General features: G+C 40.6%; 1 protein-coding gene across 3 annotated transcripts in view; it reads left to right on the forward strand.

Moving 5' to 3' along the window:
* Window positions 1–289: 289 nt before the first annotated feature.
* Window positions 290–16,121, forward strand: part of USP3 (ubiquitin specific peptidase 3) — a gene marked incomplete at its 5' end in the record, with an annotated part of 97,394 nt that continues 81,562 nt past the window's right edge. For all 3 annotated transcript variants that reach the window (XM_079699506.1, XM_079699507.1, XM_079699508.1), the window contains one exon: window positions 290–380. In XM_079699506.1, coding sequence (XP_079555632.1) covers window positions 290–380 — 91 coding nt within the window. The remainder of the gene's footprint in view (window positions 381–16,121) is intronic.

Here is a 16,121-nt window from a genome sequence, read left to right on the forward strand (position 1 = left end):
GGGGAGGGGCCGGCCTGGGAAGACGGAAGCCCCCAGCCTAGGGGTGGCGGCAGAACCCGGATCCCGGAGCACCACGTTTTCCGGAGCCGGGCGTCGGGAGACGGCGGGCGGGAAAACCCGGCGCCCGGAAGCTTTTGCTTTCTTTAACGCAAGGGCTCGGGACGCAGCCGCCGTCGGCCGAGCGCCCGGCGAGGAGCGACCCCAGGCAGAGCCTTCGGAGTCCCTCCTCCGCCCCACCCCCGCGCCTGGTCTCGGAGCCTCAGTCCTCCTCGCCGCCCTCCTCGTGGCCATGGAGTGTCCGCACCTGAGCTCCAGCGTCTGCATCGCCCCGGACTCAGCCAAGTTCCCCAACGGCTCCCCGTCGTCCTGGTGCTGCAGCGGTGAGTGCGGCCCCAGGCGGCCCTGAAGCGCACCCGAGGCCCCGGCTCTGCCGGGCCTGCCGTCTAGGGGCCGCGGGCAGTCGGCGCGCGGACTCGGGGAGCGGTGCGGGCGAGCCGGGCCCGGCGGCTGGGGAGGGGTACGCGGCGAGGCGGGCGGAGCGGCGGCGGCGGCGGCGGCTCCTTTGTTTCCCGCGGCCCGACGGTCCGGCCGGCGAAGGAGAGGCCCGCGAGGGATAGAGACCGCGGGGGCCACGAGCTCGTGGGGACGGCGGCGAGCGGGGACCCTGGCCTGCGGCTTGCGCCCCCGCGCCGCCCTGCAGTGCCCGGGGGTTGTGCTGGTCTGTGTCGCCGGGTCGGGGGCCGCGGGGGTGGGTGTCCGGCCCCCACAAGGCGGCCGCACGTGTGGCGGGGCCCTAGTTGCGTCCCCTCCTAGACCGGACGGGAAAAGCGCCTCTCAGGGGCGCAGCTTTGTCTGGGCTGCAGGGCGCGCTGGGGCCCTTCGCTACCTGCCCCGGACCCGCTTCCTTTCGCTTCCCCCCATGCTCCGGCGACCAGATCCACGCCGGGCGAGCAGGAGCCGGGACCTCGAGGGGTGCTCAGAACTCGGGCGGCCGAGGTCGGAGTCTTTCATCAGCCAGGGAAGGTGAAGTTTGAAAACAGGCTGCGGTCTGAAAAAGCTCAGAAGGCTGATAGAGCAGCTGCTTTGGAGGGGCGGCTCGCGTTGCCTTACACATATTTTTGTTTGTTTGAAATTGCTTTGGGATTTCCGAGTCCATGTGCTGTAGGACGGTTATTAGGTTTATGTAATGTTTTTGCATTGCTTAAGCATCTTATCTCCTCCTGCCGGGCCCCTCGGAAGCCCCAGTGTCCTCTTATTGTCTGCTCTAGCGACTTAAGATCGCACCGGCCACACTGCTTTGATTACTTCCTGGTAGGGCCCTGGTGCCGCCGATAGAGTCTTTGTTTATCAGCTTTGAGATGATCAGTGGTAGTTTGCGTTGTAGTGTAGAATTTGAATTGTGCATTTCAAAAAATCTTAAGTTCGTTTGAAGAAATAAAAGGAAGAAAACAGCAATGGTACGACTTAGCTGTGTGACATTTCTCATTGTGGGCCGGAGCTGGGAGGATAGTTTAGAGAATGCCTTGACACTTTTGACAGATTACTTCTTAAATGTTGATTATGTCCTTGGAGAAAAACCCAGGTAAGGCCACAAAGAAAAATGTACCCTGGGATAAGAAATGGAAATAACTGCGGTTTCCTTGAGCTCTCAGAGGTTTGATGCTTTGCTTGCCTTTGTAAAGTCAGATTTTTTTTTTTCTGCATAAAGCCCATAAAGATTATCCGGTTAATTGGTTTTATGGTGCGGTATTGCAGTTCTTTTATGAGGGTGTAGAAACTTACCTACGAATGTCTCTTCTACAGTGAATGTTGAGTATGAAACAACAAATAAGGTGTGTCAAATTGCTTTACAAACTAGTTGGTGTTGTATTATCTATAATTGTAGCTAGAGCTGTGGTGCTGTAACTGTAACCCCCGCCCCAGGGATTGAAAAAAAAAGGACCAAAGTAAACACTAGGAAAAGCATACCTCATGAGGAATGATGAAATTACTTCTGCTCATCTGTGGTAAACTACAGGGATAGATACAAAGCAGACAGCACACTTCTGGCTGTTTCTAGGTAAAATCACATCAAATTTTAAAATGGCCTCATTGGTCACATGCATCTAAAAAAAGGAAAAGAGTTTATGCAAGTGGCAGATATCCTGTTGTGAGTCAGTCTTGCCTTTGTCAGTCAGGGCGTCCACTTGGGTGTGGAAAAGAGATGCAGAAAATTGAGCATCTCTTGAGGAACTTTAGTTAAATTGGAGCATAACTAAGAGGCTTGTGCTGATAAAAAGAACAAACTAGTATGTGTAGTCCTAAGGGAGGGGTGATTTCTATCCAAGGGCTAGGATGTCATCTTTGCATCTTGCAACGAAGTTTGTCTCTGACATTGCTTTGGAAGGGTGATTTTAGTCATGTGCGTGGATTTGTAGAACCAATAAAGCTAGTTTTGCAACTTTATGTGGGTTTTTTCCTTTTGCTCATGTTCTATGAGTTGAACCCATTTCATGTGGGCCTTCCGCTTTAACTTCTTGGCATCCATTCATTGATATAGTCTCATGTTTTTGTATTGAGCTTGATCTTGTTCTTGCCTGCCTGTTGTTTCAGTGATTAAATGATTATTAAAGCTGTGAGGGCTTCCCTGGTGGCACGGTGGTTGAGAGTCTGCCTGCTAGTGCAGGGTACACGGGTACACGGGTTCGAGCCCTGGTCTGGGAGGATCCCACGTGCCGCGGAGCAACTGTGAGCCACAACTGCTGAGCCTGCGCGCCTGGAGCCTGTGCTCCGCAACAGGAGAGGCTGCGGTAGTGGGAGGCCCGCGCACCACGATGAGGGGTGGCCCCCGCTTGCCGCAACTGGAGAAGGCCCTCGCACAGAGGCGAAGACCCAACACAGCCAAAAATAAATAAATAAACAAATGTGGGGTGTAAAAAAAAAAAAAAAAGCTGTGAGTCCTTGACTAATTCATCATCTTGGAGGGTTATGTATTCTGGCATTTATTCTCCAGCACTCTCGAATTTCTTCCTTAATTTCTTTCTTTCTTTTTCCTTCTTTTTGGGTAGCCAGTGTGTGGAATAATGCGGTGACCAAGTATTGAGTCTGATTACATTCTTATTAGGGAGGGAAAAATCTGTTTTGGCACTGGGACAATAAAATTAATGCCCTTGCCTTGTTTTCTTTGGGAACTTGCAGTTACACTGCAGTGAAACAGCCTTAAGGCAGCCAAGGAAATTGCAAAAGACCAACATCCTAGGTTCTCCTAGGTAGCAATACATCCTTGAAGGTAGTTCTGTTTCCTTGGAGCATCGGTTTCATTATGTCATCTGTTAAAAAAAAAAGGGGGGGTGGGAGTAATACTTCACATTTACTTCACAGGTTGTTGTTAGGATGAACAAGGTAATTTTTGTGAAAACTTTGAGAAACTCCAAACACTATTCAAGTAATAGGTGATATTATAGGCCAGAACATCTTTATAAAGCGGACTCTCAATAAATATCTAAGGCCCCTTAGATAGGGCCTGGGATGGACTGGCTTTATGCTGAATTATGCTTTTCAAAGAGATATATTATTCAACAAGATTAGGGGTGTAAGAAGTAATTATACTTCACAATTAACTTGAGCTTCTTATCTATGGGAAGCCCTTGGTATGTATTATTGTATATGTTTTATAATTGTGTACCTACCACAGTGGTTCTCAAGCTTTTTGTCTTCAGGACCCCTTTACCCTCTTAAAATTATTAAGAACCCAAAGAGCCTTTGTCTGTACAGCTTATATCGATATTTGCTGTACTAGGAATTAAAACAGAAAAATTTTTTAATATATATTTATTTAGCAATAATAAACCCATTACCTGTTAACATAATAGTTTGTATAAAATAACTATAGTTTTCAAAACAAAAAAATTGGTGAGAAGATTGGCATTATTTTAATTTTTGCAACTCTGTTGTCTGGCTTAATAGAAGACAGCTGGATTTTCATATCTGCTTTTGCATTCAGTCTCTTGAGATATCATACATCATGTAGCTTCTGGAAAACTCCACTGCATGCTAGTGAGAGAATGAGGGTAAAGAATAAAAGTAATAACATCAATGTTATTTATGAAAATAGTTTGAGCTCATGTACCCCATGCAGGGATTTTGGAAACTCTCAGGCCTCAGGATCACACTTTGAGAACCCACTTGTATACAACGATAGTAACAGTTAAGGACACCTGCTCTGATCAAAATAGCTTTAAAATATTAAAGAATCCCTTAAGGCCTTAAAACTAGCAGCATTTATGTCTGTGTGGAGACTTACAGAGTTTATAAAATGTATTAGCTGGGACCATGGGGTCCAGTAGTCAGTCCCTTGCTCTCAAAAAAGTTACAGTCTAATCTAGTTGGGGAGAGAGAGGAAACTAACTGTTTAGAAGATTAATCCATGTTGTGGTTTAAGGTAGATGTTGAAAATAGCAATCTCCTAATGAGGTTAAAAGTTGATTTATGTCTAATTTTGCTAAAGGCATTCTCATACGTATTTATTTATTTTTGGCTACGTTGGGTCTTCATTGCTGCACGCGGGCTTTCTCTAGTTGCAGTGAGCGGGGGCTTCTCTTGTTGCGGAGCACGGGCTCTAGGCGCATGGGCTTCAGTAGTTGTGGCATGTGGGCTCAGTAGTTGTGGCTCATAGGCTTTAGAGCGCAGGCTCAGTAGTTGTGGCACACAGGCTTAGTTGCTCTGCGACATGTGGGAATCTTCCCAGACCAGGGATTGAACCCGTCTCCCCTGCACTGGCAGGCGGATTCTTAACCACTGTGCCACCAGGGAAGTCCCTAGGCATTCTCATTTTAAATGAAAAAGTTAAAAAAAAAAAAACTAGGACATTCTCTCAAGGTTTTTGTTAAGTGCACATATCAGAGGTTATTTTCAGAATCTGGAGGCTTGGGCATTTCATATTTTTGTGGGTAAAAGAGTTAAACCAGTGGCAAAATACTGGGGAGAAAACCCAAATTGTTTAAAAGGCTGCCCTAAACACAACTGTTTTAATAACTAAGGAAAGCCAAAGACTTCAAGCGTTTGGGTTAAGTAGCCAGTTAAATTGGAGATATTTTAATAGCATAGGCATGAGAATTTTTCCGTGATTAATTCTTCAAAGAGTTGAGAAGGCCTCTCTTTAAAAAAAAAAAAAAAATTAATTAATTAATTTTTGGCTGCATTGGGTCTTCCTGCAATGGGTCTTCATTGCTGCACGCGGGCTTTCTCTAGTTGCCGCTAGCGGGGGCTGCTTTTCGTTGCGGCCCGCGGGTTTCTCATTGCTGTGGCTTCTCTTTGTTGCGGAGCACGGGGTCTAGGCGCAGGGGCTTCAGTAGTTGTGGCTCTCAGGCTCTAGAGCACAGGCTCAGCAGGCGGATTCTTAACTGCTGCTCCACCAGGGAAGTCCGAGAAGGCTTCTTAAAGTTTCTAGTACATGCTTGCCCTCACGTTACCTAAGGAAAGTAAGTGTAGGGACTTCCCTGGTAGCACAGTGGTTAAGAATCCACCTGCCAATTCAGGGGACATGGGTTCGAGCCCTGGTCCGGGAAGATCCCGCATGCCGCGGAGCAATTAAGCCCGTGCACCGCAACTACTGAGCTCACGTGCGTAGAGCCTGCACTCCTCAACAAGAGAAGACACCGCAATAAGAAGCCCGCGCACCGCAACAAAGAGTAGCCCCCGCTTCAAGCAACTAGAGAAAAGCCCGTGTGCAGCAACGAAGACCCAATGCAGCCAAAAATAAATAAATAAATTTTTTTTAAAAAAGAAAAGTAAGTGTAGATTAAGTAAATGTTTTGCAGTTTGGGGTGGATATTGGAGAGAAGATCCATTTAGTAGGATGGTGTTCTGATTATTGATTCCTTGTCATTGGTAATAAATCTGTAGTTTGTGATAAAGCTTGTGATAAAGGTGAGAAACCACCTTGATGGGATGATGGGTTATTTTGTATCGTATTTCTCTCACAACCTAAATCTAAAGAAGACTCTTGTATGCCCAGTAGACTAAATTTTCTAGGTAGGACCAGTCATTTGTTCATCATAAGGTCAAATGCGTTTACTGCTTTTTAGTAATAACCCTGTATGAAATATTTATTAAGTGCCTAGTGTATAATAAGACACTCAGTAAATATTTGCTTAATGAATGAAGGAACTTTCTTCCACTTGGATGGTGGCTGGAATGGCCTTAAACTTTATGTTTAAAATAAATGGAAAGTAAGTGAGCTTCTCCCCAGAATGCTTTCACCAGTCCTCACTTCCAGTTTTTAGTCTGTAAAGTAAACTTTGACTGGATTGTGAGCAACGGACCATCTGCAATGTTGTTACCACAACGAATTTGTATTCGTTTGACATTCTGTGTTTATAGGTGGGCAGGTGGCCATTTTTAGAAGTAAATGTGGATGGGGCAGTTAAAAATCAATGGACAGGTGATACTTTTTTCACATTAATTTTGAAGATCAACGTTTGATTTTTATATGCTTTTCTGAAGAATTTAAACTTTTTAAAAAATAATATTTGTACGCTTAAGTCAAATGTAATTGTCTTTCTAGTTTTTCTGGCAGTATCCACCCCCAGTCCCAGCCCGCAGAACCTTAAAGCAGCCTAAGCATATTTCCAAAGTCTCTGAATAATTGGTAGTACATGTGAAGGACCTGGAATTTAGAATGTGCTCCATGTGTTTGTTTGAAGAGGCTGAAGTCTAGGGATTAAGCCTAACATTTTGCTGTTGTGAAGTTTTGACACATGGATCAAAAGTTATTTTCTGATGGTATTCTTAGTATACAAAGAATATCCTTGGCCTAAGCAGGAGAAAGGATGGGATTGATGGGAGAATTTGAACTCTTTGTTTCTGTTTCTTGTTATTCATTTATCCTCAGAATAACTCATTCTCATCATTCTTTGCTTTTACAGCATTACCCTTAGGCTCTTATACCAGCCTACTTTTTCCTCTTTGAAATTTATGCAATTTCCTTCTTTACTGGAATATAATAGATTAATTTTGGATCCTTTAAACTCAATTTGGTAATACTTATGTTTTTCTAGTGTTTGTAGCTCAGTAAGCAGAACAGTGAGTAATTTAGTTTGTAGCTCATTGAGTAATTTAAATTCCTGTTTTAAAATTTAATTGAGTCCCTCTTCCATCAGGGAGTAATTTACAAATATCAGTACATTTCCCCCAACCTGCTTTGTTTTTTCTTTTTGATCCATTTCCCCCTTCTTGAGCTGTATTATATATTTTCCTTCTTTGAAAAAAAAAATTAGTGTCCAACCTATGGGTTTTGTGTTCAACCTAGGCATCCATATAGACTTGGGTAGTAGTTTATTAATGTTTGAAGTGGAAAATATATACTGTTTAATGTATTTTAGTGTTTTATGTTTATTCATAGCTCCTTTACACATGAGAGCAACTGCATTCTAGGTGTATTAATAGAGCTTTCCTGGACAGATGGCTGAGGAGGAAGTACTTAGATTCTCAGCAGGGGCTAGTACTTTTTGGAGGGTTTATTTGTGATGAAGCTTACCTTGATTGACAGCTTAGAATGCTGAGAATACCATTAACAACAGGAACAGCTTGTTCATCTTACCTAGAATTGTTTTGTGCCAAGACCTCTCAAGATGTTCTGTGATTTGTAACAGTCTGTTTTGAGAATGTAGCTAAGAGTAGGTATCTTTCACAATGAAAGGAAATTTACCTAAAAATTGTTCATTGCAGTTGTATCCTGAAATCTTTCTGATTGTTGAATGATCTTTGGCTTAGAAATTTGTAAACAGAGATCATCTTTTAACTGCTGTGAGTCTGCAGATGTTAGTATATATAGTAATTCCAGATGTTTTCTCATCTATTAGTTTTACTCAGTAGGAGGAGAACTGAGAACAACATAAAGTAACTTCAGAGCAGTTGGCTAGCATTTAATCCTGACTAATTTAATTAACTACCCATCCTTGTAGTTTTTCCTGTTTCATGGATTGTGAAACTGAGACAAAGATTAACAGAGTTGCTCAAGATGCTTGGGGGCATTAGCGATAGCCGAAAGTTTAAATTCAAATACTATTCAAACCATACTTCTGGCTTGCCTTTGTAAAAGCAGGGTCTTTGTTTTGCCATCTAGTCATTTACTGCTTGATAAGTTAAAGGATTGTAAGTGTTTGGAAACATACTCTGAATAATTCCTTTGAAGATTTTTGATGTGAAAGTACATTTTAAATTCTACCTTTTGAAAATAATTTTAGTTTTCTGTATTTGATTAGCCCTTCCTCCCCCTGTTTATTGATTAAAGTGCCACCAAGGTGGAACTCGATTGTTAATACAGTTGGAAAAACACTGTTTTTGAATGTCTGAATTTCGGTTCAGGTCTAGTTTTTTTGTAGGCTGAAATTCACATTACTTTAGTTCAGATATCATGAGTCAGCCTTCTCACCATAGCTCTGGATAAAATGCAGTTAGCTTTTGGTTATTTTATAAATGTGCTTCACTTCTTGAAGTTGCCCCCTCCCATTTTTTCATTTTGTTTCTGCTGGAGGAGATTCTTTTTGGAGGTGGGTTTGTTGTGGGGTGGGAGAGGGAGAGAATTCCTAAGAAAGGGAATTTTGCTTTTGCCTCTGGTAGCTCAGAGGTTATTTGAATCTTTGCTTTTAGGCAGGGTACTTTGTTGATTCCATCTAGTTATATTCTAAGATTTTCCAATTATATTTCTTGTAAAAATTAATTATAGTCTTCAGACTGCAGGGCTTAAAACAGATTTCCCTCCCTTCTTCCCCGCCCCTTCTTAAGACATACTGAAAATTAGGTATATATGTATGCTATTTACAGATACATAAAATGCAGATAAGCTTAAGATGGCAGTTTCAGATTTTGAAAACTATTGTTGAAATTAAACTTGGACATTGGAAAATGAAGTTTGTAGTTGTGTTTGTGTTTATCTAAATACTTCACCATTAATCAATGCTAGCTAATTAAATTTTATAAGACTCTTTTGAGGAGGGAATTGAGAGTTTATTTTGAATATGAACCAGCTTGTGTCTTTGAAAAGATATTATAACCAACTGGATTTTTTCTGGAGACTTTGTACTTTAGGATTGAATAGCTCTATCAGTGGGCTGTTTTCCATTTTGAGTAGATGTTCTTTCCTGATATTTTTTCTTTGTTCTAGCTGGGTTTAAGGCAGCCTTGTAGAAATCTGCTTGCCTGTTTATCCTTGACCTGCCCTGAAGACTCTTAATTTTATGGACTGTTCTTATACTATTCTCATCACCAGGAAGAGCAGGCTAGTGATTAACTGTCATGTTCTTGCAGGTTTAATGTAACTGATTGTAGGATAGTACCCTTGTTGATTTAGCTTCTTTAAATCTTTATCCTTACTGACCACACTCGGGTTTTCTTTTTTAGATAATAGATTATTGTCCATTCCTTTGTCTTGAACATTTGTTGTACAATATTGGGATGGTAGGATTTTGGTCCAAGTTTGTGAAGATCCTGCTGAAATTTCTAGGGAGCAAATTTTTTTTGGTGATGGAATGTTTCCTTGGGATAATTGATAGATAACATGTTAGAGATATATTCTAATATAATATTTTTGAAAAAGAACTTCTATATAACTTAGACACTCTGGGGCCGACACTTATATTATTGATTGAGTGATTTTTAAGTTTTAGTGTCACACAGTAAAATTGAGATTAACTCTAGTTTCCATTTGAATTATTTTGAATGTTAATTGTGAGCTGTATTAACATTGGAGAAATTGTTTGCAACAACTGGCTCAAGCTTCACCTTATGGGTATGAAGTTGCTGCCAGAGCTCAACATTCATGCTGTGAGAATTTAATTCTAATTTAATTTAACTGCATCAGTTTCATTTCAGTTATTTTAAGTGTTTTGTTTGTGTATAGTCTTTTTAGAACCTCATTTAAAAAATATTTTTCAGGCTTTTTTCTTTGAATAATTAATAGAGATTTTTGGGGAAATGTGGGTCCGATTTTAAAATTGGACCTATTGGTTGTAAAAAATTTCCAACTCTTGGTTTGTGTTAAATAATTAGAGCAGCTATCGGAGTTTACAGATTCCTATTTTCTGTAATCTTGGGTATCTAGCCCTTTAAGCAGAGTATAAGTATGTGCCCAGTTTGCTTTTTCTTTCCATTTCTTCCTAAAAAGTCCTGTTGATTTTAAAAGAATAGTTTCCCAGCACACCAGTAAATACAACTGTTGTAATTTCGCACACCCCCATGCCCAACTTTGTGCTTTAGTGCTAACCTATATTATATACCACAAAAACTAGGAAAAGAATTGTACAGTGCAGATACTAAACCTCCACTCTGAGTAAAGTCTTTGATAATAAGAGGTCCCTTAACCTCTTAATTGTTTCATTTATTTATGGGAGGGAGTGCTTCCTATAAAAAATATATATATATGCACCTTTTCTTATCTTGCATACACTTTTGTTTTGAAATAATAGTTGTGTGGTGTTTACATTTATGACTTGATTCATTTCTTTTGAAAATCCCTCTACTGTTTAACCATGGATTTGCTTATCAGGTTGCTGGCAAAGGCGTGGAATTGCATCAGATCTTGCTATATTAAATAAATGGAATATTGGATGCCAGAATTTTTCTTAAGTGATTCATGGCTTTTGTGTTCATTCTGTGTATAATCAACTTCTTAAGGAAAGTTATTTTTGAAACAATATAAACCCCGGATAATTTTTCTGTAGTTATTTGTGTCTGGTCTTCCAAGGCAAAAGTGGACCATTTTGACTCTGATTTAGTAATCTTCTTTGACTTCAGTAGTTCTAATCCTTCTCCCCACTACCCTTTCTTCTCATTTGGAGGTAGGAGCGCAGTGCCAATATTTAGCTGAAGACTGTAGAATAGATAAAGCCTAATAGCTTCATTAGGTGTTTTTCACCAAAGTAGGTCTGAACAAGTCTGAGTTTGTGACAGAATGAATAATAAAAAAATGTGTTTGGTATGTTAGTTTTAGAGAATATGTAGTTTCACATACATTATTTCCATATGTTGTTTTCATTTGACATTGAAAACTGATTTCAGAAATGCATTTCAAAATACAGTGAAATGCTTGAGCCAGTGAGGGGACCAGTCTTATGGATCAGACTTTGCCTCTGTGTAGGAGATCAGCAGGACCAGATGCCCTCTCTTTTCTGGCTCTGTAGGTATCTGGATCTGTTAACATATAGATGATAAATTTTGGCCAGCTTTGAAATTACATTCTCTAGTAGAGGACACATACCATTGGCTCTGCAAATTAGCCTTGTAGTATACAGGGAATTCAGTAGGTGCCTGGCCCCAAATGATAAAGTGCTATTGTAATTTTTATTTCATGTAATAGATTATAGGCATTTTTTTTAAAGATAAGAAAATGGTTTAGGCAACTTCATGAATTGATATGACTGTTATATCAATTTACCTTTTAAAGATTAATTCATGTTTTCAAAAAGTAATATGTGTACAGTTAAGTCATACAGTGCAGTATCATAAGTAATATGTGTACAGTTAAGTCGTACAGTGCAGTATCAAAAGTAATACGTGTACAGTTAAGTTGTACAGTGCAGTATCATAAGTAATATGTGTACAGTTAAGTCGTACAGTGCAGTATCAAAAGTAATACATGTACAGTTAAGTCGTACAGTGTAGTACAAAAGGGTTAAAGTAGAGCAGCAGCCTCCCTCCCCTCTGCTCTCAGCCCTTCTGTCCACAGACCACCACTTTCAGCTCTATTTAGCTTTCTCTGTCATGTTTACCTACATACTTCTAAGTAATACACTGTTATTTCTTTTTTTTTTTTTTAAATAAATTTATTTATTTATTTTTGGCTGTGTTGTGTCTTCGTTGCGGTGTGCTGGCTTCTCACTGTGGTGGCCTCTCTTGTTGCAGAGCACGGGCTCTAGGCATGCGGACTTCAGTAGTTGTAGCACATGGGCTTAGTTGCTCTGTGGCATGTGGGATCCTCCCGGACCAGGGCTCGAACCCGTGTCCCCTGCACCGGCAGGCGGACTCTCAACCACTGCGCCACCAGGGAAGCCCCTACACTGTTATTTCTTAATTTATCCATTTTAGGTATCATCTCTTGACATCTTGCTATGGTAAATGAGGACATTAGTGTTTGCATTACCCTCCCCTCTGCCCCTCTCTCCATTTCTCAATATAACTAGACTACAAATTTTGATTATTATGGTGATTACTTTTTTTCTTGTCTGGCATTTTATTTTTCTTTGAGCTAATAATTGCCTTTTTAAAAAAAATTGCTTACTTTGCCTTCTGTACATTTTCTCCCAAATGTAACCTATAAATCTGTTAAATGTCTATGAATATTATTTTCCAAGCACTTAAACACATAATGTCTTAGTATTATTTTTTCCTGAAGCTTTCCTTCCCAGAGCTCTCTCGCTCCCATCTGAACTGACTGTTCTCTAGGCCAACTCGACAGTTTTTATCCTGATTCCCTTGCTATTCTTTTGTATTAGATCTCTCATTTCCTGGATCCCAGGTCTTTCTCTTCCTTGATTTATTAGACCATTTTGCTGGGGTACATCATCTAGCTCCCGTCTCAGGAGAGGCAAATTTTTGATCCCACGCAAGTCAGACACTTTTATTCTACCTTTATGCTTGACTGCTTGGGTGACTATAGACTGTTAGAAAAGATTTTTCTCTTAGAATTTTGAAAGCAATGTTCCTTTGTTTTTAGGCTTCCAGTGTTGTCGAGAAACCTGATACCTTTTTGATTACTGTTCCTTCATATATATCTTTTTCTTCTTTCTCCTGGAAGCTTTCAGGATAGTCCTTTTATCCTTGGTGTTCTGGAATTTCAGAATGATGTGTCTTGGCATGGTTAGTTTTGTTCTTTTTTCTTGTGATGGGTACTCAGGGGACTTTTTTGTTTTTCACACACACACACACACACACACACTGTATTTTATTTTTACAAGAGATAAATAAACTGACACCAAGCATTGTAAACGGATGACCACAACAAAAGCAACAATGATTGCAATTGGTACTCAGGGGACTTTTCAATCTAAACATTTGAGAGAACACTCATCCTCCCATACTTAAATCTCCTAGTTTGTACTTTTTTCTTTGTACAACTCCTATTAATTGAATGTTGAGCACTGTGGGTAGAACCTGTAATTTTCTTATCTTTTTATTTCTTTGCCTTTTGGTTCTAGTTCCTGAGATATTTCCTAGGTGGTTTTTTTTTTCCCCTTCCACCCTTCTATTGAATTTTGATAATAATATTTTTAATTTTCAAGAGCTTTTTCTCATTTTTCTGACCACTGCTTTTTCATACATCCTGTTGCTGTTGTTTTATATTATCTTCTCTCATTACTCCTGGATTTTAGACTTTGTTTGTTTTGAGGTTTTTCTGTGCTCCCTGCATTGTTTCTGTTTCCTCTGAGTTCCTCTTTTTCTTTTCAAAATGATTCTCCCAGACTAGAGGTTTTCTTCAAGGATCTTGTTTTATCTTTGTCTATTTTTTCATGTAAGAGTGAGGCACTAAAAAGCTCTGTAAGTGAGTGAGGCTTGTCTGTAGTGGGCTTCACCATAAGGTTGGGGGCAAGCCACCTTCTTTATTGGAGGAAGACGCTCAAGATGTCTGTATGGCTAATATATTTTTTTTTAGCACCATTTAGTTTTTCAGTCTTCCCCCTGGGAGCTGCACACCTGGCCACTGATGTTCTGACATCAGGATGTAGTAAGTTCCATGAGTCTGTTGTTCCTTGCAGCCCTTGGCCCCTTGTTTTCAGTGCCACCCTTACCTTTGCTGTCTGTTGTGCCCAGTGTCCCTGAGCCCAGAGCTGCCTCCTGTCTGCACTCTTCTCTGCTGGCACTTAGGCTGTAGCTTCCTTCATGCTACGAAGATCAGTACTGCTCCTCCAGCTTCTTCTTGACTCCCAAAAATGTGTTGAAATGTGCTTGTCTCACATGATCTTTGTGAGTTAATGTCAGTTTAATTTCTTTATTGTCATTTTAGTGAGATGTTAGGATGGAGAGGAGGTAAGAGAGAAATTGGTCTGCCATGCTTAATTTGGTGTTTTGTTGTTTTTTTTTTTTTGTGGTACGCGGGCCTCTCACTGCTGCGGCCTCTCCCGTTGCGGAGCACAGGCTCCGGACGCACAGGCTCAGCGGCCATGGCTCACGGGCCCAGCCGCTCCGCGGCACGTGGGATCCTCCCAGACCGGGGCACGAACCCGTGTCCCCTGCATCGGCAGGCGGACTCTCAACCACTGCGCCACCAGGGAAGCCTTGGTGTTTATTTTTAAATGAGACATTTAAAATCCAATTTTTAGGGCAAAAAAAATGCTTTGCCCCATCAGAAATGGATCTTATTAGTCATCATCCAGAGAGTTAAATCACTAAAACTGAAATTTTGCAGGACAGTTTTTGAGTAAAAGTTTAAACTCAGATTTATCTTCCCTAATGAACAGGGCAAAATATTGTCGCTATTACCTGAGTCAGCAGAGAGAGCAGATAAGCCTGGGGGTTTGACTCTGCTTGGGAAGCCAAATACAAGCCGGAGTTTGGATATATAAAAGAAACATTGAAAGAAAAAGTTGTAAGGTCACTTGGACCACTGCAATTAATATCTTGTAATACTATTACTGGATTAATTTATCATCCATCAATAAAGGGAAGTTACTGCCAGGTTTATAGTACTGTTTGGCTCTGCACAATGGTAATTTAACCTTTTCCTTTGTGTTTTAGTAATTTAAAAAAATATTCTTAATTGGAAGTAAAGAATAAAATTTTTTTAATCTCAGAAAGCCTTTTTATTTTGATATAATTTCACACTTAAAGAAACATTGCTCGGCTTCCCTGGTGGCGCAATGGTTGGGAGTCCGCCTGCCAATGCAGGGGATATGGGTTCGTGCCCCGGTCCGGGAAGATCCCACATGCCGTGGAGCGCCTGGGCCCGTGAGCCATGGCCGCTGAGCCTGCGCGTCCGGAGCCTGTGCTCCGCAACGGGAGAGGCCACGGCAGTGAGAGGCCCGTATACCGCAAAAAAAAAAAAACAAAAACAAAAACAAAAAAAAAGAAAAGAAAAGAAACATTGCTAAGAATAGTACAGAAACTCCCATGTACTCTTTACCTAGATTCATCAGTTAACATTTTGCTACATTTGTGTTACACGTTTGAACCTTCTTTTTATGCACCTCCCCCCACCCCTGCCACCGAGTAATTTGCAGACCTAATGCTCCTTCATCCAGAAATACTTTATTTTTTTTTCCCCAAGCACAAGGACTTTCTTTTCACTAAGCACAGGGTATTGGTCAAAATCAGGACATTTAATAACTGAGATAATAGTATTATCGAATGCACATTCCATTCTTAGATTTCTCCAGTTGTCCCAATAATGTCCTTCATGTAATGTAGCTATTTCGCTTTTCTGCCCCCCACATCTAATCCAGGATCATGCATTTCACTTAGTTGTGATAACTCTATAGTCTCCTTCAGTCTGGAACAGTTCCTTATCCTGTCTTTGTCTTTCACATCTTGGTATTTTTGAAGAAAACAGGCTAATTATAGAGTGTACTTCAGTTTGAGTTTTTCTGTTGTTTCCTTATGATTAGATTCAGGCTGTGCATTGTTTTTGTAAGAATACTGCAGAAGCAATGTGTATTCTCAGGGCATCATATCAAGAGGTATATGAGGTTGGTTTGTCTCATTTTGGTGATGTTGACTTTGATTATTTTATTAAGGTGATATTTGCAAGGTTATTTCCTGTAAAGTTACTATTTTCCCTTTGTTATTAATAGGTAATTTGTAGGAGATGCTTTGAGATTTTATGTATAGATGTTTTATTTTTCATCAAACTTTCATCTAGTAATTTAGCATCCATTGATGATTCTTGACTGAATCAGTTATTACTAGGATAGTTGAAAGATGTTGATTTTCTAACTTATTTCTTCTAAGTATATACAAGGAAGAGCTTTCCTTTCTCACCCACTTGTTTATTCATTTATTTCATTAACATGGACTCATAGATTTTTATTTTATTCTGTGACATTCTGTTATTTATTTTGAAGCTCACATTGTCTTAGATTTGGCTAGTGGGAGCCTCCTTAGGCCATAATTTTGACATGCCCCTATTGTTCTTGGAGCCCTTTCTTACTTTC

This window comes from Hyperoodon ampullatus (genome assembly GCF_949752795.1).
Source record: "Hyperoodon ampullatus genome assembly, chromosome: 3".
Lineage (NCBI taxonomy): Eukaryota > Metazoa > Chordata > Mammalia > Artiodactyla > Ziphiidae > Hyperoodon > Hyperoodon ampullatus.